At 38.0% G+C, this 21553-nt stretch overlaps 3 protein-coding genes and 1 pseudogene across 10 annotated transcripts in view; 2 read left to right on the top strand and 2 right to left on the bottom strand.

Annotated features, from left to right (window-relative positions):
- The window catches only part of egfem1 (EGF-like and EMI domain containing 1), a 47605-nt gene extending 39937 nt beyond the window's left edge, over positions 1-7668 (bottom strand). For 2 of the 3 annotated variants that reach the window (XM_067508451.1, XM_067508452.1), the window contains exons 1-4: positions 7151-7665; positions 6263-6397; positions 6026-6135; positions 5617-5721 (exon numbers count right to left, since the gene is read on the bottom strand). In XM_067508451.1, the coding sequence (XP_067364552.1) occupies positions 5617-5721; positions 6026-6135; positions 6263-6397; positions 7151-7233 (433 nt within the window). In that variant the 5' untranslated portion in view covers positions 7234-7665. Of the gene's footprint in view, positions 1-5616; positions 5722-6025; positions 6136-6262; positions 6398-7150 lie in introns of all 3 variants that reach the window. The other variant, XM_067508454.1, reaches the window with a different exon arrangement.
- A 3068-nt stretch (positions 7669-10736) lies between these two features.
- mffa (mitochondrial fission factor a) lies at positions 10737-15663 on the top strand. Of its 6 annotated transcripts, XM_067508743.1 has the most exons (9): positions 10839-11038; positions 11389-11492; positions 11660-11877; positions 12193-12362; positions 12498-12589; positions 13330-13494; positions 14470-14526; positions 14742-14826; positions 14922-15663. In XM_067508743.1, exons 3-9 carry the CDS (start codon positions 11664-11666, stop codon positions 15051-15053), a joined length of 915 nt encoding a protein of 304 aa, XP_067364844.1. In that variant the 5' UTR covers positions 10839-11038; positions 11389-11492; positions 11660-11663; the 3' UTR covers positions 15054-15663. The 6 variants fall into 6 exon arrangements, with proteins under 6 accessions (XP_067364845.1, XP_067364844.1, XP_067364843.1 ...); XM_067508744.1 differs by lacking the exon at positions 11389-11492 and having other exon boundaries at positions 10737-10880; XM_067508742.1 differs by lacking the exon at positions 11389-11492.
- Positions 15664-15812: 149 nt separating this feature from the next.
- On the bottom strand, positions 15813-17978 carry LOC137129504 (dynein axonemal assembly factor 1-like; annotated as a pseudogene).
- Positions 17979-18105: 127 nt separating this feature from the next.
- mrpl44 (mitochondrial ribosomal protein L44) lies at positions 18106-20547 on the top strand. The gene is made up of 4 exons (XM_067508741.1): positions 18106-18320; positions 18916-19384; positions 19494-19672; positions 19908-20547. Exons 1-4 carry the CDS (start codon positions 18145-18147, stop codon positions 20083-20085), a joined length of 1002 nt encoding a protein of 333 aa, XP_067364842.1. The 5' UTR covers positions 18106-18144; the 3' UTR covers positions 20086-20547.
- The last annotated feature ends 1006 nt before the right edge of the window (positions 20548-21553 follow it).

Here is a 21553-nt window from a genome sequence, read left to right as displayed (position 1 = left end):
ATGCTTATAATTAAACTGGAGTTCTGCAGTGGAAAAGACTGAGAGGGGATAAATTCTGTGCATGGTATGTTAGTCAACTTAAGGCGGAAGAATCATTTTGAATCCGTGAAAGACATCACAGTTCGCTAATGTTGTGAGAATAACCACTGGAGCTACTAAGACTTCAGCTTTTACCCAGTGTAAATTGGTTTAACACCACAATTGTTTACAAATGAAATATAAGTATCGTTTTTTTTTTTCTTCACATTTGTTTTCTCTTTTAATCAGGCCTTGAAATTGTGCCTACTCTGCATCTTTAGGCTTAATTATTTCCAGAAATAAAATAGAAAACATTGTTTCTAACAATATTGAAATACTAACTTTTCCACAGGCTCTGGAAAAGAAGCAGCAGCCATAACACTAAAATTAATCTTAGACAGCTTTTACGTCTGTCCAAAAAAAAAGGAAAGGGATATATGATACTGCTGCCAGAGAAATGTTGACACTGTGGAAGAAAGGAAATTATATCCATAAGGGACATCAGATATATGATATACTACTAACAGACGACATTACCACATGCAAAAATGTTTTGAGTCACATTAGAAAACAGTTGGATGGCAAGTAGTAATTTACAATATGTCTTTTGCAGTTAAAATATTCAGCAAGCGGAACAAAAGGAAATACATGTTCATATCCTGCAGCATCATGGTGGAGTGCTTAGCGTTGCTGCCTCACAGCTAGAAAGTCCCTCGTTTGAATTCTCAGCCAGATGAGGCCTTTCTGTGTGGAGTTTGTATGTTCTCCTCTGGGTACTCTGGGTTTTGTCCCAGGGTCAAAAGACCTGCCTGTTAGGTTAACTGGTAACTCTAAATTGGTGTAAATGTGAGTGTGAATTGTTGTCTGTTTGTTTGTCCCCCCCCCCATCTAAAATATGTGGCATAATACCATATTAACATTGTACATATACTCTACTTTTTTGTATTAAATTTAATACAGACCATAAGGATGTTAAATCTAGAGCACTGATTCGATTTCTTTTTTCATACACCTCGCTCTAAATGCTAACAACCCTGCTGAAGGTGCCACTGACTTTTGCACTGGCGCCTACTGTTTCTAAGTCTGCTATTTAAAATGTTGTATTACATTACATGTTGATCTTGTTTAATAAAGAGAACATAAATTCAGAAGAATGTTTAAGGTTTTTTTTTTTACCAAAATAAAAGATGTGCTCTGCTGTAATTGTAAGGAGCTTCTCTAAATGCTATACTCTCCAGCTCTACCTATTAACACACAATTAAGCTTATATTAATACAACTTACCCCTGGATTACTACAGAAAACAATTATTTTAATTTAATTAAAAGAAAACCAATCATGTCCAGACATTACCTTAGTGACTGAGGTGAGAATTGAACCTACAGGAGAAATCAGGAGAAATCCTACAGATTAAAGAGTTGAATTCATATAAAGAAAGGTTATTTACATTTGAGAAACATGTGAGATTTACAATGCAACCTAGACAGGTAGAGCTCCCCAGAGTGCATAATGATGATGAGGATAACCTTGTCTACAGCATTTGTTTTTTGAACTTTTTGTGCTTTTTGCATGCATGTTAGAAAGGGAGGTGTCTTCTTTTTGCAACAACTGTTTCCTCCAGCAACAAAAGCTTGTTGGAAATATTGTACTGTTTTGATGCCCCTGTGTCATGACATGTGAATAGCCCTTTTTTCCCTTAAATGCAAGAAATGCCTAATATCTGCTGACAATGTTAGCTGTCTCCCTGCATACTGTAAGTTAAAGCTCCAGTAGAACAGGACCCAGGCCCTGACCATAATCACTCTTCTTTAAAGTGCTTTGAAAACATCCAGCCTTCTTTAGTGAGGACCAGATGGTTTCTGTCCTCACACTTTTATGGTGCCTGTGTGCTCTTAATTTCATGCAGACCCATGCACCAATTCAACCAAAGGAGAGCCTAATCCCAGGCTTAAAAGAGTGAGACAGATTGGCATTCACAATCAGGGATGAATACAACTATCACACAGCAGGCTCCAGTGTCTCAGCACACATGATTTGCCAGGGTAAAGCTGTTTATTGCCTCACAGTGCCAACACCATGGCCTTGGTGTCAGTCGGTGACATACTCTACATATCTACGCATGGTGCCTTCTGTCTCATATCAGAGATTGGAAGCAGGTGGCAGGTCAGCCTCTACAGCACACAACCACCACAGCTTGGCAAGAATATCAAAAAGAGAAACATTCAAAAAGACATTCAACGACGAGTGCTGAAAAGAAGAGGCGATGAAGCAAAGCATGGATGGGACTGTTACAAGAGTGAAACTGCTCCCTGTGTACATTTTAACTCTATTGAAGTTCACCAGGACTTATTATGGTGAAAAGTAAAGATGGATTTGTTGGCTCTGCAAAACCTTTCTCATCCTTCATCCTTCTGATTTCTTTTGTGATGAATGTAATCGAAAATGTTCCATCTTCTCAATTGCAGCTTACACATTCTTAAACCTGCAGTAACTGATTTTATGGCCACCCTAAAATAGTTATCATGCAACATACTCATGTACCTTACCAGAGCAACTGTGCTACTGGTGTAATTGCAACAGAGACACACCAGCACACAAGTATAAATGCTCCGAATGGCATAGACCTCCTGTGTAGCCTACAGCATAGACTTCATTCAACACAGAAGCTTCAGTCTAGTTTAAACTTTGCTGGTAAATGTTTATCAGCTTGGAGGAATATCAGCCCAATCCTTTATGCAGAACAGCTTTAATTTGGGAATGTTCTTTGCTTGACCTGACTCCTTCAGGTCCATCCACAAAATATATTTTAAGATTGAGGTTAGCACTTTGACTCAGCCACTTGTTTGCATAATACATTACTTAGATACAGTAAATACTATAACAGACAGTAGACAAGTTCATTGAAGAAAAGTGCAAGGAATGAGGGTGTATAATCAGCTATAGTGAGCCTACCTGGACAAGAATGACTTTTAAACAAAGGCCAGTCCTGTATCTGGCTATTGTGGAGCTAATGGTCTTTAAAAATCTTGAATTAACCATGTATTTGCTCATTTCTTTCTGTTTGCTTTCTAGTGTTGAGGAGGTTGAGTACAGTAAGGTCTTTTAAACTTTTCCGCTGAAAGCAGCTGCCTGCTACAACTGGAAATGACACTGGAAAGAGTAGGGAATGTGAGTAACGCAAAGTTCAAGGCCATAAAACCAAAACAGTGACCTAACACATGCAAAAAAAGCTTTGCTGTGCTGAGAGGACCTGCAGAGTCAAGCAATAACTCTCTGTCTTTCACTAAGAGCAGTCTTGTTCACCCACTAATCATGCAATCCATTGTCAAACTAAAATTATTAGATATAAATACACAAATATCAACAACAGATGCAAATGGAGATGCACAACTACATGTACATCAACACACACACTAATACATAAGAATGGTCTAAACAGTTTCTGGGAAACAACAAAAATTGCCTATGAATTTTGCTTAAATAATATAAAACATGGACGATGGGTTGTCTTTTACCAGTGATTGGAAACAGGTGGCTAATCAGCCCTCACAACAAACAGTGGGCTACCACAACCGTCAGAGAATCTATCCAATCTGCTTTTTCTCCAACGTACATACACAAATTAAATACCAGATAATGGTAAGTCTGTCACTGTGTAATGGTAAAGCTCACAACACAAATTAAATAATGTTCAGTATTTGCTGGGGAGAGCCTGGGGCACATATGGATATCCAGGTTCCCAGGTCTCCCTTGGTATTTGTATTAAGCTGAAATGTGCAACACATGCCAAAGGAATAAATCATAGCCCACTGCTGAATGTTAAGTGGCAAGAAACTGTATGTGTTTTTATCAAAATTCTCCTTTTTGAACAACTTTCTGTATGTTTCTGTATCTGATATTAACAAGCATTATCCAAAGTAATAATTGTACTTTTAGTTTGTGTGTGTGTGTATCTGTGTGTGTGTGTGTTAACAGAAAGCTCTGGACCAAACTATCAAAGATGGTTTTCATATCTATGCTCTGGCCATTTAATGCATGAGTTTTTAAAACTTTAGATTAGTAGTTAGTGAGTAAACTTCAAGTGTACAGTTATGGACTAGAAGATTTCACACTGTTTTTTAATTTATATGATTAGTATTGTATTTTTTTAGGGCATAACATTATACTAGCTTAAATTCAGCAAAAGCAGATGTTGGCTTAATATAATACTTTACAACCGTAGAATTAATCGAGGAACCATTAATTATAAGATATCCCAAAAGTATTAGGATGATTTATTTTTTGATTAGAGAATATAGATATAATTTTGTCAAAATATCATAAACACCTGAGCTCAAATTCTTACAACACAGATTTACTAATGCATGAAATTGCCTCTTCACCGAGCAGAGGTACAGTGAAGGAAAATGGCTGAACACAGGAGTTTGGCTCACTCTTTCCTTGTATAAGGATTTTGGCAGAAGAGTGAAGATAAATCTGTCTTGGTGGAGAGGATAAGGAAAAGCGTTTTACAAAAATGAAACAGGAAGATGTGAGTTCTCACTGAAGAGGGCTATAGGGAAAGAGCAAAAATAAAACCTAGAAGATATCTGGTTAAATCCAATAGCTGTTCCCAAATTGGCACGCAGAAGCGTGAAAACCGAGGAGGCCGTGTCAAAACAAACGCACACGAGAGCTACCTTTGACAAACAGCGGCACGTTCCTGTTAAATGTCTTAGCAAGAGAAGTAGATAGGGCTCTCCTTCTGGGAAAGTCAAAGAATCAAAGAGGAAAGCTTCTGCAGTGCGTGTGTGTGAGCATGTGGGGGGTAGAAACCCAATATTCTCTGCAGACCATCCTCCTGTTTTCATGGCCTGACAGTAGTGACTCCAGGAATGTAGTGTTGCCATCCGAGAAATAGCCTGGTTCACAATCTTTTAAACTTCAGATTCTGGACAGGTTCAACAAAGGTGATTTACTGTGGTAATTAGTGAGCTTTAGAAGGGCTGAGAAGTAGGCTCTATCTGTTTCCCTGTTTCCAGTCTTTAATGCAAATTAACTTGCTGCTGAATGTAGCTTCATTCACATCTTCTCTCTTAACTCCCCACCAGAAAGCACACAAGCATAGACTAATAAACTGTTTTAATGATCAAATGTATTGAAGAAATGTCAAACTACTACTACTAAAGTTTAATATGATGGCTTTGCTGTATGCCTTTTCTTTTCTATTGCACACATATATTCTCATTAGCACTCAGATGTTACAGAAGAAGGCTAAGGTGGGTTAGAAACAGGCTCAACTGGTCTTCGAAGAAAACTTCTTCTACCTTTAACTACACAGAGCCCCCCACAGAGAAGCCGCATCCAATCACAGCTACAAGCTCATTCTGCTTCAGCAAAGTGAAAGCATAAGGTCTGAACTGAGCCTAATAAAGCCTTAACAACATGCTCTCCTCTGAAGATGTAACCCAAGTCACTGACTCTCAAAACAGCACTTTATTGCTCTGTGCATGAATTTGAGGAATGTGGGGAACTAAGTACATGGGTTTATTAACATAACCAACTTTATGTTAATAAGGGTAAATCATCTGGTTTTAATCAAATGGGAATGAAAACTTACCATACTGGCATTGTGTCCCCTTGAAGCCCAACGGACACGTACATATGTGGTCTCCACTCTCTGCACATCGGCCTCCATTAAAACACGTCCTGGCACCACACACCCCTGCAGATACCACGTTATAAACTATATTGCTATGTGGCCATGTTTGTGTATGTTTCTTTTGTGTATCTACACACCCTTTAGGCTTAACATTATGGCAACCTATTCAATTTAATAAAGAGGCTCTGCTATGAATTCTACCTTTTAAGGTTATTCTTTCTCAATTTACTGTAGTATACTGAAGTGTATTAAAAGAAGAGGTGGTTCTAATGTTTTTACACATATATTATTATCCCAAAAATCACAACAGCTTCACAGAAATATCAAAACCATGTGATACACATGTAGGTACAATGCTACGACTCACTATGTAAACAGCCCATCTCTTCACTCTTCTGAATCCAGCCTGGGCAGCACTTGTAGACAGTGTGCAAATCCATGCTGTACACCTGCCTATATGTTGTGTAGTATGCTGTCCTGTAGAGAATAAATTCTATTATAGGACGGATCTACTTGTGATTATTTTTGATTTACACATTATGGTTATACAATAATGTGTTAATTTTAACATATTTGTGTGCAATGAAGGTTTCTTTTATTTTACCTCCTCTCGTAGCCCATACACCATCTATGACTGGTGCAGCCCTGCTTCCACACTTTAATCATGCGAGTAAAAGCCTGAACACAAGGTTGATGGGTTGCCAATATGGACATCTCCTTTTCAGCACAAACATTAGGCCTGTGCATTGAAAACACACAAAAAGAAAGAAACAGAGAAAGGGACGGACAGATGCAATCATACTGTTTAATACGTAATATAGTGCTAGAATAACTTTTAAGAGCAATATGTAAGTAGTGCTTTTCATTGTTGAACATATGCATTTTCATCATTTCATCATTTTCATTTTGCATCTCATGTGCATCCATGCTTTAATATGTACATGTTAGTTGAAAGTACAGGTATAGAGATACTGTGTACTGTACAGTGCAAAGTCATTATTACTGAACTGTGTTGTTATCGCTAGAGATGTCCTCCACCATAAACCATCTGGATTCAATACAGCAGGAAGTTAATTAGAGGGAGTTCTCAGCTCCTTTGGTAATGAAAACGACCCAATCATATATTGTTAAGGACAGAGTGTTTAACTTTGGAGACTTATGTTGGACCAAACTAGTTAAAACAACGAATGCATTGCAGGTTATTATGACTATGGAGCTATGTATCAATAGTTGATCCTCAGTAGGAACCTGAAAGTGCGACACCTAGTGGGATGTGAACAGAGCAGAAGTTAAAGTAACACAATTACAGAAAAAGAGCTCGATTCTATAAAGCTTGGGCTTTGTGAATCGGTTTCTTTGCAGAATCTGGCACTTTGTTTATATTCACACGTAAAAACAAAAAGGGTAAAACGTAAACATTTACCTGGAGTAAACTGTTTGATACAATCGAACAAGTGTATATTAAGAACAGTAAAAATCACACTTTACTTACATGCCAAGTTGCAGCTCCAAACATGGTGTCATGTGCACGATGCCGAATATAATCACACACAAAGTGAAAGTATTTGGAAACATAATTTCAGGCCGGTTGCACACACGGAGAGAAGTTGCCTACTCAGTCCAAGCTGCTTCAGTGTCCATCAGATAAAGAGCATCTTGGCATCAGAGCGGCGAAAAATCCTCTGGCAATTCAGTTGTTATTTAATGTCAGTGGACTCATGGTTTATGTTTGTCTTGCATCAGTGTCTTCAAAGATCCAGAGCTGGCTCTCCGTTCTACAACTCCAACAGAAGGGAAGACTTATCTTGTCACTCGCAGCCCTTGAATTACCTCGAGTACACGCACCACCCACAGTCAGTGAGGGGCCAGCTCCCAAGCTCCCCTGCGATATTAACCTGTGCACGTACGTCTGACCTGTTAGGTCCGTGTGGAAGTCTTATTTATGTGTGATAGCTCATCGTGCCTATGGGATAATGTGTCTTTGGATACTGCTCCTTGCGTGGTGCAGGGAGCAGTGGGATAATGGCAAACGTGAAAAGACCCGTTCTAGTTTCTAGTTTCTAGTTTAGGTTGGCAGTGCAGACAAAAAGCGTTTTGAGTTTTTTTTGTTTAGTTTTTTTTTTTTTGTGGCAGGGCTCTCGATATCTCATTCATTCGTATTTTACGCTCTGTGGAGAAGAAACGGCGATAAAAGGAAGCTTGACATTTTCAAAGTAAAAGCACCGAGTCAGACGGACTCACCGCTGAGTGCATCATGTAATTAACAGTTCTGACGTCCTTGAAATGTTACTTGAGTCATTTTAGTTTAAACCCAATGCATCCACTGCATGCCAGAAGATAATATTGTTGGCTACATATTGCTACAGTGATGCAGATAGTCATTATTGATTAAAAAAAAAAATCATTCAACAAATTAAGTCGTAATATTGTAGATGAATCTGTTTACCAAGCAGTTAAAATGAGGTCCACCACTATACCATCTACATCATTAAAGTGATGTGTAAACATTAATTGTCATCCGACATTCTGCATAATGAGGACATATAACTTGGTCATTTTAAGTTTATTTTGATGCCAGTAGTGTGTCACGATCTGGCTCTTCAGCTTCCCTTCCTAAACCTTTATTTTGTACCCCTTCTCCCATCTTCCATTTCCCAGCTCATTCCACCCACTTCACCACTCATCAGCGGTCAAACTATTTGCACCTGCTCCTATCCCTACTCAGACCCAGCACTCCCTACACAGCCAGTTTATTCTTTATACCTGTTCCTGACCTGCTCTGTTTGCCTTCATGCCTATTTTTGGTCAGCTCTGCAATATGCAATTTAGATTATTTGTTATATATATACATTTCAGACCTGCTAAGTTGGTTCTCAAATTAAGTTATTGTTAAAACCTGCCGCGGATCTACAGGCAAAAGCCTGTGTTCTGCTTCCCCGTTCTTATGGAAGCTCTTTAGCTGTGTTTTGTTTCCCCTGATTTTGTTTTCGTAAGAAGCATTATTCTCCATGTCAAGTTAGTTTTGTCCTCATTTCCGAACTGATTTTTTGAAGTTCCGTGTTCTTTCTGTTTAACGCTCACACTCCCATTCTTTGGTTTATCAGAATAGTCAATGCCATTCCCTTGTTTTTGTATTTATACTCACACTCGGACTCCTACTCTTGGACTCTCCCTGGTTTCTCTCTTTAGTTCATGTTCAGATACCTAGTTTTTCTGATCCCGATTAACACTGTGAGATCTGGTTTTGTTTATTTTCTCAAACTTCAGTCCTCCTGTCCTAGGTTGAGGTTTAGTTCATGTATGGAGCTTTATTTTTTTTTCTCTCTGAATCTACAGCCTATCAGATTTAGGTTTTAGTTAATGTGTGTGAATTTCTTATTCCTTCCCTTTCCCACGCTGTTTCAGAGTAAAGTTCATTATATTATAATCCATCTTACTGCGTCTACTCTTGGGGCCGATCTCATATAAAAATCATGACAAACATGGAATGCACCACCTTTACTAACATTACAGAGGAAAAACTGACCTCACAGTCATGCTTTCATTTTAAAGTTCAGGTACAGGTTAAAAAATGGACATTAATGTTTGACATTGTTTCCCTCAGTTGGAAAAAACCACCCTTGGCCTTATGCAGCAAAGACTGTCCACACAATCACCAAACCTCCTTCTCACTGTGTTATCAGTTGTTTGTGTATGAATTTTTAATTGTTGAAATTAAATGATCCACAACTGTATGTTTTATTAGCAATAATTTCCAATACAGTCATTTTTGTCCACCACTTCCTAAACCTGGGTGCGTTATTATCAAAAAATTACAACTTCCCATAAGCAGCATATAATAGGAACAAAGGGAAAAACTGGACAGAACAACATTAATCAAATACACAAACGCCAGAATTTAAAACTTAAAAGTTTGGTTAAAAGACATTTGCTTTCTTGTGATGTGTTTTGTGATGGTCTGTAGCTCTCTTTCCCTTCATAGCATCATAAAGCATCATCATATTCTGTGCACTTGTAAAAAAGGTAAATCCCTAGGAAGATGAAACTGTAACTGTTAATGCGACCTGTTGACAATATTCTGTAAATGAAACCGAGATAAAAATTTACAAAGGAAACTAAGTTTGAGTAAATGTATTACTACAATTTTTTTGTTTAAATATCACATTATTTTTCAATTTTATAAATTAGTAGTTTTGGATGCACATAATACTGATATTTAAAAAACAAAATGGCTGAAGGCTTTACAATGTTCCGAACATCACCATAATAATTTTAATTGACAAAAGATGCTACTTGATTTGCGACTTTACTGATCTGAGGACAAATTCCTGTGTTTTAAAAAGACAATGAAAGGTGAAGGTGTAAATTTCCTTAAGGAAATGGTTTCTGAAAATATAAACAATTGGAAAGTGCATTTCAATTCCATTACAATTATTATAAAAAGTACAAATTATATATAGATGTTATGTAAAAATAAAAAGATTAATATTCATGGATAACATCTAAATAAATATTAATACTTAATAGGCTATAAACATGTGATAGAAAAAAGCTCATCAAAAGCAATAAAGAAAGAAACAATGAATCAATCAATAAAAATAGGAATAAAATAAAAGAGATAATTAATTTTATTAGCTGTGTAGGTAGTAATATATATTTTAGAGGAAGGCCAGTGGTCCCACAATTATCCATTCCACAGGTCGGTATATGACAAACACTGAACATTTATTGAATTCCACGTTCCACAGCTGAGCCGATAACAAAGAAATTCCACAGAAAAAGTTGAGATGAAAGCCAATAAATTTCATACAATACGTTCCACAAATGAATTCCACAGAACACGTTAAGAAACCGTGTACCTCCAAAGCTACACACCCACTGTTTCACTACTACGTTGTTGCTCTCCCCCCCTTAGCTCTAAAAACTGTCAAACCCAACATCGTTCTCTTGACAACTGGTTAGGGCAAACTTCAAAGGCAAACAATTCAAAGGCAACTATGTGATGTAATCGATGACGTCATTCGTAAACTTATAAATACACTTTTTACCTAACTTTTCAAGACCTCAGAAAAAAACAAAAGCAGAACAGACAGAGAGAAAATTACCGTTGTCTCACACGCGTCTATATTTAGGCTTTTAAACTTAGCGCTTGGTGCTAATTACGTAACTTCCCCACGAGCACTGGAGCTTCCTGTTTTGAGGACAAACGGCAGAGGAAGACAGTAGGTTCCTCTCACGTATCCCTAAAAGGAAATGTTTTACAGCTACATTATTTGTAATTCTTGCACGTAGCGTTGCAGTTCAGATTCATTTTTAAGCCCTATTAGATTTTTAAAAGTATTCTGCGTAGAAGGAGCTATTCTTAGCAGCAAACCGGACGGTAAGAACTGGAGCTAATGTGCGAACTCAAAGCTCAAATGGCGCTAACCCTACGTGTTGTTTAACGTTAGCCGTGTAGCCAAAAGTAGCCGTGGGTTTAAGCTAGTTATTTAATCTATAAAGCTAATTAGCAACAATCTATTAATTGTCCCATTCTTCTTGGTACGTGTTGAAGTGTCTTACATATAATTGTGTTAGCTTTTCTGCCAAATACTTATACATTACTGTTGAACTAATATTAGCATTTAGCAAAGGAAATAAATGAACTGTAATCTGAGTAATAGCAGTTTGCAGTCAGAATTGTTGGTAAAGTGGTTTATTTAGCCTTTGTGTGTCCCTGTGCAACATCAGAAGTTCTCATCATATGACAGCACGGGCACTTTTCCCATCTACAACCTCTGCCTACAGGACATCAGCTGCATTAGTCATTTCTGAGGAGATAAAAGAAAAAAGAGGTGGTTGTTTTCTGATCTATGAGCAGAAACTGCTTTTTAATAAGACGTGTCTGTAGATTTGAGGTATAACTCCCATCAAAAGTGAAAATTAAACAATTTGGGATCTTTCACGTTGGAGTGTCTCCATCCCTTTTTTGTTAAACATTTAGTTTTATCTTTCTAAACAGGCAAATGAGTGGAGCAGCATTCCCTTCCCCCACCGCAGAGATGGCAGAGATGAACCGAATCCAGTATGAGCTAGACTACACTGAGGGGATCAGCCAGAGGATGCGCATCCCTGAAATGCTTAAAGTGGCTCCTCAAATTCATGAGGACACAAATGTCAGATTACAGGACATCCCCCACAGTGTCATAATGCAAGTCCCAGAGAGAATTGTTGTATCAGGTTAGTATCAGTGTTGTTCTGCCTTCTAAACTTTTATTGCACACAATTTTGCTGACAGAGCAATGTGTAATCTAGATAATATGTGGCTTTGTTTCAACCAATGACAAATACTAGAGATATTTTTATCAGTACCTCAGGACTTTGACCATCCTGCTCCTAAGAGCCCATTTATTAACCAATATTACTATCTATTCAAAAGTATTTATTCAAAATTAACCCCAAAAAGAAAACACAATACAATATAATGCAGGAAAATGAGTTCCATTTACACCTGAAAACAGCTCAAAGCTCTGCTGACAAAGTCATATTTTTTAGGAGACAGTGATGGCCCCCAGTTCTCAAGACTGCGAGACCTGGACCTAATCCAGTCAACACCACTAGAAACCCTAGCACTTAAAACTCCACCCAGAGTCCTCACCCTTAATGAGCGGCCCCTGGACTTCTTGGAAGAGGAGCAAAGAATGCCTCCAGATACTGATGAGGTGGTAAGTGATGAAAATGTGTTCATTCTCTTTTATTTTATAAAGGAGAGTGCAAAAAAAAATTACACTAATTAATTTGAATAATCTTCTTATAACCTGACCTTCATTTTAGTTTTTACTTGTTGATTTTGCCTGTAGGTGCGTACCCAAGGACGATTACGACGGGAGCGCTCAGCGAGTGAGAATGCAGCTGTCCGTCATAACAGTCAGCTGGTGCGAAATGATTCTGCGTGAGTATTGGCCCAGATTATCCATCATTAGCCTGGTACCAACTCCATCTTCTATCCTAAATGCATCCACTAGCATGTTTCATCAATGCAGGCCCCTTGTCTTCATGAAAGCACTAGTTGCCTGGTTTCTCTGAACCTTTGGCTGTAAGAACCTTTTCTGCTTTCAGTGTTAATGCAGACTTTAGCTGTTTTTTCACTGTCACTTATCCACTAATCCATTATTTTAAACTGTTGATTGCTTCATGTTTGATTAGATAATTTTCAGATTTTCATAACTGGTTAATGTTAACGATGCCAGGATTTGTGGCAAAGTATTGCTGCTTATGTGTCTGAACACTGAGAAATATCACATGACATAAAAAAAAGCATGATTAACAAATTTTAGGGATTATTTAAATGCAGACTACATTTTCTATGCAAAACTATTGCGATAAGGAGCATACAAAGTGTGTGTGTGTGTGTGTGTGTTTAAAATTGGCACTTATTTACCTCCTTATAAATTTCCTCAACATTTTCAGCATCCTCTTACTATTGATAGTCACAGTGAACAGTGAGCAAGACATATGAGTCTCTAGCTGTTACTTTTACTTTTAACTTGCTGATTTTTATATAGTAAGACTTAGGGGCAGTTTCTTCTCCTTATTTCTCTCCCGCTTCTCTTTACGTCCCTTCTTTCTTCTTTTGTCTTTGTCTTCCCTTTTCCACTGACTTGGCTGCTCTTAATGGTGGGCACTGCACAGTGCAACCTTGGCCCCCCCTGCCACTGTCCATCCTTGCTCCCCTCTCAACTTGACCCAGGAAGAAAACAACCAGTACAGTACTAGCGGTGTTCTGTCTTTCATCCAGTCCACTACACGTCGGGCCTACCAGCAGGTCCTGGAGGTCTTGGATGAGAATCCTCGCAGGTGACCTCCTAATCATCTGTACATTTTTTCCAATACAAAAAATTTGGCTTACTAAATATTGTTCAGAGAAGGTGATACATACTGCGTCTTTCATTTCCGCTATTGAGCATCCTCTCTTTAGAAAAAGGTTTAATTGTTAGTGGTGGTTCTCAAATGTCTGTTGGCCTTTTTTACATTATGTATTAAACCCATAGGTGGTTATGTGGTACTTTTAAACATTATGTTAGCATTTTCTACCAAAGTCAAAACAGCATGTAGTTATTTTAAAAAAGTATATTATGTCTGTATTAGGTTCAATCCTTTTGTGTTGGATATACAGTATTCTAGTCCAACTATGGTTACTGAAGGACTTAAGAGTCACCTAGTCACACACTTGTTTAAATTGTCTTCGGCCATGACATACATTTTAGATTTAACATTGGAGGAAGTTAATTATCTTTTTCAGAAAATGTGTTTGTTGTGTAAAGATCAAAAATAACAATTTCACTTCTCCTGGGCCAGAGGAAGCTGTGAACAAGGAAATAGTGGAAGATACGCTGAGTGAATGTGCAGAGTGTGTGAGTTCATTACTGTGCAAAAATAACTAAAATATTCCTACACACACTTATTCCTCAGGATCTTGCAACTGTTTCAACTTTTGAATTTTTGTATTATATATGCCTGCATGTAAAAGTCTTACAAATGTTACTCTCAGACATGTATTAATACTTTCAGCACACTACAACACATTCTTTGCTTTCTTTTTGATAGAGAAAAGTTTCTAGAAACCAGTGCTTCAGAGCTTTGTAGCAATGTTTGGAAAATTTGTTTAAGTAAATCCTAAAGGCCTGAAGAGATTTTCTCATTTGCTACCAGGGTATTATGAAAGCAGCAGCTATGGCATTGACATGCATGCAAGAAGTGTCTGCATGTATTGTACCAGATGTTTCTCTCTTATTTCCCATTCTCCCACCCCTCTTTCCTCGACCTCTTTAGCAAACCGTCTCTTCGAGGGGGGTCTGCCTCAACCTCTAACCCTCTGCATGAATCCAGGTAACTTTACCTGGCACTTAATCTTCATCTTGTTCCTTTTTCCTTTTCCTTTTCCTCCTCCTCCTTATCTTACATAATAATTTCAGGTCAAGATCACTTATTTAAGAATTATAGGACTTTGTTAGAGTGTGCCACATATTTAAGATGTGTTTTGACATACTATGTTGTTTCTGGTTGAATTGTGATATTTTCAAATCACCTGTTCTCTTTTTAAGGCTCGCATTTTCAACATTTGAAACCACACTAGATGTGGGGCCTGAAGACCTGACTGCAGTTGATGCAGCAACGCTTCGTCGTCAGGTTAGTTTTAACTACTAGCATCATCTCCATTTTATAGATCAAGAACAAATCATGGGAACACTGTGACTAAAAAAGTGTTTTTCAATTATCTGCAGCTCATCAAGTTAAACCGGAGACTACAGCATTTGGAAGAAGAAAACAAGGAACGAGCAAAACGAGAAATGATCCTTTACTCAGTCACTGTAGCTTTCTGGCTCGTCAACACCTGGGTTTGGTTACGACGCTAGAGTCAGCTTGTACATCTGCCGTCACCATTACAGGAGAGCCTATTATCCTATATTATGTGTCAAATGTTTGCTACTTGCTTGCACTTAGTCTCTGTGTGAGGAAGACCTGTTGCACACTGGACTGATTTTTGTTGTTTATTTAAAACATGTACAGTTTTATTTTTTTACTCCTCTCTCACTCTGTTCGGTTTTCCTGTATTGTTTTTATTACAAATCTTCCTGCTCGATGCTTAGCATGACTTGTAAATATTTGTCACTCAGAAAGAAACTACCAGTGCTACACAATAGCATAGTTTACCAAAATAGGAAAATGTAGATGCATTGTTGAGATGTAACATAATGAATATTTATTGCAGAAACAGTAAATATGTGACTTGAACTTGCAAATGTAACATAATTTAGTAAAACCATACATATTATTTTTTCTCCTGTATTTTATTGAATATATAAATAGTGCTGTTATTAGAAAAGCGAACGACTCTCTCACACATTTAACATTTTCTGACTTTTTGAGTGTGTTTTGTTCCAGTTTTTACTTACACTGGTCATGTTTAATCTTAATGTTTGCCAAACATTGTTTTATTTTTATAATAAATAAGCAATAATTTAGGTTAATGTAAGTTTTTATTCCGTTGCACACTGAAAACTCAGTGTTGACTACTGTATGTGTTATTTTGTTTTAATTTTTGCTTTAAAATGAAGACATTGCACCATAAAACCATTGCAACCAAAGGAAAACAAAAGCGTACCCATCAGAAATAAGATTTATTCCATTTTGTTTTATACTTCAAAACTGTACAAACAAAGGGGCTCTGGAAATTGTTTTACAGATAGGATATACAGTCCTTTACATTTAATCATTTCTAATAGCTTTTTATTTTTAAAGCTTCACCCAATTAAGAGTTTTTAAATATTTATTGTTTACCACTGCCCTGTAAGACTTTTTTGTTCAAATCTTGAGCATCATTCGAGTTCCTCAATCAAGCAACGAGGTGGAGATGAGGTTTGGTTTGTCTTGGCTTTTCCCACTGGTTCTAATATCTGCGGCTCAAGATTATCAGGCTCAGGCATCTTTATACCCCAGTGAAGAAGTATTGTTTGCTTTGCTGAGCAGTGAACTGTCTGAGCTCAAAGTGCAGATGGTATCAATCTGATTCCCAGTTTTCTCATCATTACTGCTTTCTGAAATTGCCTCTATAGTGGGTTTGAACATTTGCTTAGATGAGAAGACTGCAATGAAATCTTCTGTGTCAACATCTTCCAGATCAGGCAGGTCATCGATACACAGCGAACGATGTAGAAGAAGGTCAATGGTTTCTATGTGCTCTGTATCCTCAAGCTCTGTGACCAGTAGTCCTGGACAGTGTGCTAATACAACCTCGTCTGCTTTAGGAGGACAAGACTTGGACAGCTGAGGATGTTTCTTCTCACACTGCTCACTTTGTAGCTCCAATATGTATAACTTCTCTGATTGGATTTGTGTGTTGTCCTGCTTTGTTCCTTGGACTCTTCTAACTTCTCTGTTCCTGTTTTCTCTCCTTGACTTGCTGATTGGTCAGGATTCCCTCCTTTGTCTTGTCTCACAGGCTGCTTTATCTGGTCTGTGTCATCTCTTTCTAACCTCTCTGTCTGCAATCTTTGAGCTGGCTGATGTTCATCTAGATGTTCTCTGTTTTTTGTTTACTTGGCTCCCCTGTGGTCTGACATTGCAAAAACTCTTCATGGGCACATAGGCTTTCCTGTACAAAGGCTTGGATCTTCTCTTCTCGAGAAGAAGTCAGAACCTGGGTGTTTTCCTCAAAATGAGTGTTGGAACCCTCGGCCTCACCTGAAATATAATTGTTTTTAAAATTGAAAATCCACATTTACATTATGTGTAGTTACATGCATGTGTGAGAAGTTTAAACTGTTTTTACCTTTGCCTTGTAGCTCTCGTAGACGCTGCAGCCTCTGGGCTCTCTTTCGAATCACTGCCATCCAAGCTGTCCTGAATTTTCCTCCTCTCTCGTGTTTCCCATAGCTCCCTCTCTTTACGCTCCCCCTCTAACCCTCCTACTGCCCATGCCTCTGCACACGCCCTGTCCTTGGGAAACACAGGGCGATCATCAAGAAAGGTGAGATGCTTGAGGCGTATAATCATTGTCTTCCTGTAGTTTGGGATTTTTTTCACTACTTCATTTCCCATTAAATTTAACACTCGCAACTCTGGCATGGCCTCAAATACAGGGATAATCTCAGGGTCATTTAACAGATTGTGAGCCATGTCCAGCACACTGATGGCCAGACAGTGACTCAGGTGCTCTATGTCCCCCACAGTTTCCAGCTTGTTATGGGCAATCTGCAGTGTGCTCAGCTCAGGAAGGCAAGAGATATTCTCTATGATGTGAATGTAGTTGTTGGAGACATTCAGGGTGCAGAGCTTTTTCAAATGTTCAAGGTTTTCTAGCTTGTAAATGAGTTTCTGCTGAAGGAACAAACAACGCAGACCAGTCTGGGCATCCAGGTTCTCAATGCATTCAAGTCCCATGCTTTCTAGCCAGAGACTCTTGAGTCCTGTGTAGTCCTCTAAATTCTCAATGGTGGTGAAACCTTTGAAGTGCAGATACAAAGTGTCATTTAGGCAAGGTGTTAAGTAAAGTCTGTGATGCTTGCAATGGTCTTTCAGGAATTTCTTGGTCATTCGTGGTCCTGATTGTTTTTCCTGTTTCTATTTTAGTTTGTTTTGCAGTTTTCCTTGAGCCCTGTCCTTTTTCGTGGCGATGACTCCACTTATAACTGAATTTCCACCTACATTTCCACCTTCAATTTGAGTCGCTTCTACCACTCTGTCTTCCATCGTGTTTTTGAGTTCGGCAAAGAACATCGAAAGAACTTAGCAAGTAGGACAAATTAATCCAACATTTACTTTAAATATATTGGCGACGTGTTACTTGTCTGATCTGTAAATTTCATCTAACTGTTAGCTAGTTAAAGTTTGTGTTAGTATCCATGGTAACGCTTGCTCATTATGTTCGGGACCGAGCGGCCATATTTTGTTTTTTGTTCCTTGTCGGACTCTTTTAGCTGTTGCAAAATGTGCCAGTGATTCAACATGGCGTCGGGCTACATAATAAATCGTGGTGCCTTAACATTGGGAATTCATTGTCAACGTGTTTGCAGAAACATAACATTATCGCATATTAGAGAGAAAAAGCGATGGATGAAAGCATACACACACCTCATGGCAAGGAAGTTAAAGCTTGAAGGACCTCCACCACCAAAGCCACGGTAAGGCTAACGTTAGCTTACACGAGAGTTCACTGAAGAGCATCTCAAGGCCGATCGTGTAGATTAAAAAAAATAAAAATACACAAATATGTATATATGTGTATATACATATATATATATATATATATATATACACACATACATGTATGTGTGTATATATATATATATGTATATACACACACACACACATATATGTATATATGTGTGTGTTTGATATATATATACAACAATATAGTTACATAACACATTTACAGTATTTTGCAGACTTGCTTGGCAACGTTTTGGCTGCTATTTCCACATTTTGGTGAAGCCACATAGCTATTAATCACTGTTTGCTGCATAAATTGCACAAAGTCTGCAAACACTTTATTCTCAATGTGTTTTATAAGTAGGGCTTTGTGTTTGACCATACAATTTTGTCCAAAAATAATCAAAGAAACATTTCTCTGTGTGTCAGCTCAAACACACATATGACGTTTTGTATAAAAGCTAGCTACAGCACCAGTTTGACCTAATTATTATTACTTGTGACACAGTTTGAAACCTTTATGCTAAGACACTTAGGACTCTGACTCCCTATTTTTATTTATTTTAGCTCTCAACAACCTCACTGGGATTATCACGCTGAGGTCCAGGCTTTTAGCCACCGGCTCCACGAGAACTTCTCCCTGGAATCACTGAAAACAGCCTTCATCAATTCCTGTTACCTGCAAGCAGAGCAACAGAGGAGACAGGGGTTAGGTGTGAACTCTGAGACAACTGCTCTTGTTCTGAAAGATAATATTCAGCTGAGTAAAAAGGGAGAGAGTTTCACACAAAGTTTCCTGACTGACTGGTGCAGGACGAGCTTCCCAAACCTGCCATGTGACGGCGTGGAGAGTGTCGTAGGGCACCTCACCAGTACAGCAGTTGTTACCTATGTAGCAAGAAATCTTGGCATTGAAGACCTTACCATGAGTGCAGAATTCCCAGTTCATGATGACGTGCTTCATTCTACATTCATGGCAGTGGTTGGAGCTCTACAGGAGAGCAGTGGTGCAGAGCAAGCAGGATTCTTCCTAAGGGTAAGAGGCTTGTTAACCAGCATCGTGAACATTCAATGTCAAGTTGCAAATGATCATCTTTCTGACTGAGGATTGACCCTACTGGCTCCTTCGTTTTGCTTCTCCCTAGGATTTCCTGATCACTCAATTGATAGGAATAGACCTGTTTGATATATGGACAGTGGTCAACCCCATGGGACTACTGGTGGAGGAGCTTACTAAGAGAAACATTTCTCTGCCAGAGCCTCGACTTGTCAGGTCTGCAGGAGCCAGTACCGTCCTGCCACTGTACTTTGTCGGCTTGTACAGGTATTTATTTTGTTATCTAGAATACCATTAATATTTTTTACAATTTTTATCTCTTTTGCATTAATAAAAAAAATTGGAGTCAAAGCGTACATTTTCTCTACCTCATTATGTGTGATTGCAGTTTGAGATTCTGCTGAGATGCAGATAATGCATGATAATTGTTAAAACTGTTTTAATGTTTAATATGCCTGTTTTTTTTTTTTTCTTGTGTTTTTTCATCTGCGTGCTGATTCAGTGATAAGAAGCTTTTGGCTCAGGGTCCAGGAGAGACACTTATAGCAGCCGAGGAAGAGGCAGCTTACGTGGCCCTCAGGAGAATTTATGGATACACTGAGAATCGCAGACCCTTTGACTTCTCCCAGCAACAAGAACAACATCATCAGCCTTTATTAAATTCAGCCAGCAGCAGTTAAAGAAGTAACAGATCCTACTATAGCAGTATATCATTTAAAGGAGGCAGTCAAACAAGTCAGTGGCGTGGATCTACTGTAGATAATTTAAGAATTGACACACCCAGTATGCCAAGTAAAGACTTATAGATTATAAAGACAAATTAAAGGTAACGATCACCATCTACGTTATTAAACATTAGTCAGCAATGTATTTGTTAAGATTGTTTCCTTTAGGTATTTAAATGTCCCTTTCCCAGGAAAAAAAAGAGAGTACATAAGACATTTTTGCCCAAATTAAGAGTTTGACTAGTCCACTTGTCCTGTAGTGTACTTCGGCTGCTAACCTACAGGTTTAGAATCCATATCACAGTCCTAGTCCTAATATCTTGTTGTCATTGTAAATAATATGGGTCCCATTTGGTTCACCTTTTTCTTTTACAATATGATATTCATCTGTAATAAAACTGTACATCACAACACAACTTTTTTTTTACATTTCTTTGGAATATGATAACTCTATTCCATGCGTGTCTGCTTATATGAAGAATTTTTTTTCCAACATTCTAATTTGAAGATATTAGATAACGTTAAAGTAACTAGAAAATGTAGTTTAGCCACAATTTAAAAGCTATTATAAGTAACATACGATCTCAAGCAGTGGTCATCTATCGCATTTTTATTTGAGCTGGAGTCTTTTTTTAAAGTTGTTGAACGTATATTATTCGTTGCATACTTTGCATATTTAAACATTAAAGGACGCCTTCACTAATTTCGAACTTGCTAAGGTTCTAGTTTGGGTAGTACATGTAAATAAATGCCATTAAACTCCAATTCGACTTTCCTATGTTAAAATATCTACTAGCTAAAATCCTCCAGAATACATCCCTTGGAGGAATCTTCAGATCATGTCATCTCGTTGCTCACACTATGGGGTTTGTAATCACAGTCAACCTGCTCTTTCAAAGCTTGCATCATCTGAAGTCCTAATGATGAAAAACTCCTCCGGGTTATGTCATCTGGAGGAGGTTTTCAGCCAGAAGCAGAGAAATATTTTAATATAGGGATGTCAGAGGAAAGTTTAAAAGCTTTAATGTACATTTACACCTTAAATTAAAGCCATAGAAAGCAAATTGAAAATTCAACTTGAAGATGAAGTTGTCCTTTAAAAACGGTTGTTTTTTTTGTTTTGTTTTGTTTTTTTTACTTCAGTGTTGCAGTGACGATGCTAAACCGCACAGTGGCGCTGGTGACTTAATCGCAGTCTTTGCACTGTCACGAACACAACCAAAGAGATGCTACAACAGAGACAAGATAGTTCCCGTCAATTGTTCTGCCTTCGCAGGCGAAATTCCTCGAACACCAACTTTACAGCTTCCGTTTCGGATTAAAGGACTACGAACCTTCATCGACACTTAAAAAATGTCATACTTTTCGTGATTGATTTCGTGATAACTTTGAATTAACATACTAGTATAACATACTATTATAA

The sequence above is a fragment of the Channa argus genome, chromosome 6 (assembly GCF_033026475.1).
Source record: "Channa argus isolate prfri chromosome 6, Channa argus male v1.0, whole genome shotgun sequence".
NCBI lineage: Eukaryota > Metazoa > Chordata > Actinopteri > Anabantiformes > Channidae > Channa > Channa argus.
The sequence above is the reverse complement of the archived record's forward strand: the minus strand, read 5'-3'. Positions and strand labels throughout refer to the sequence as shown.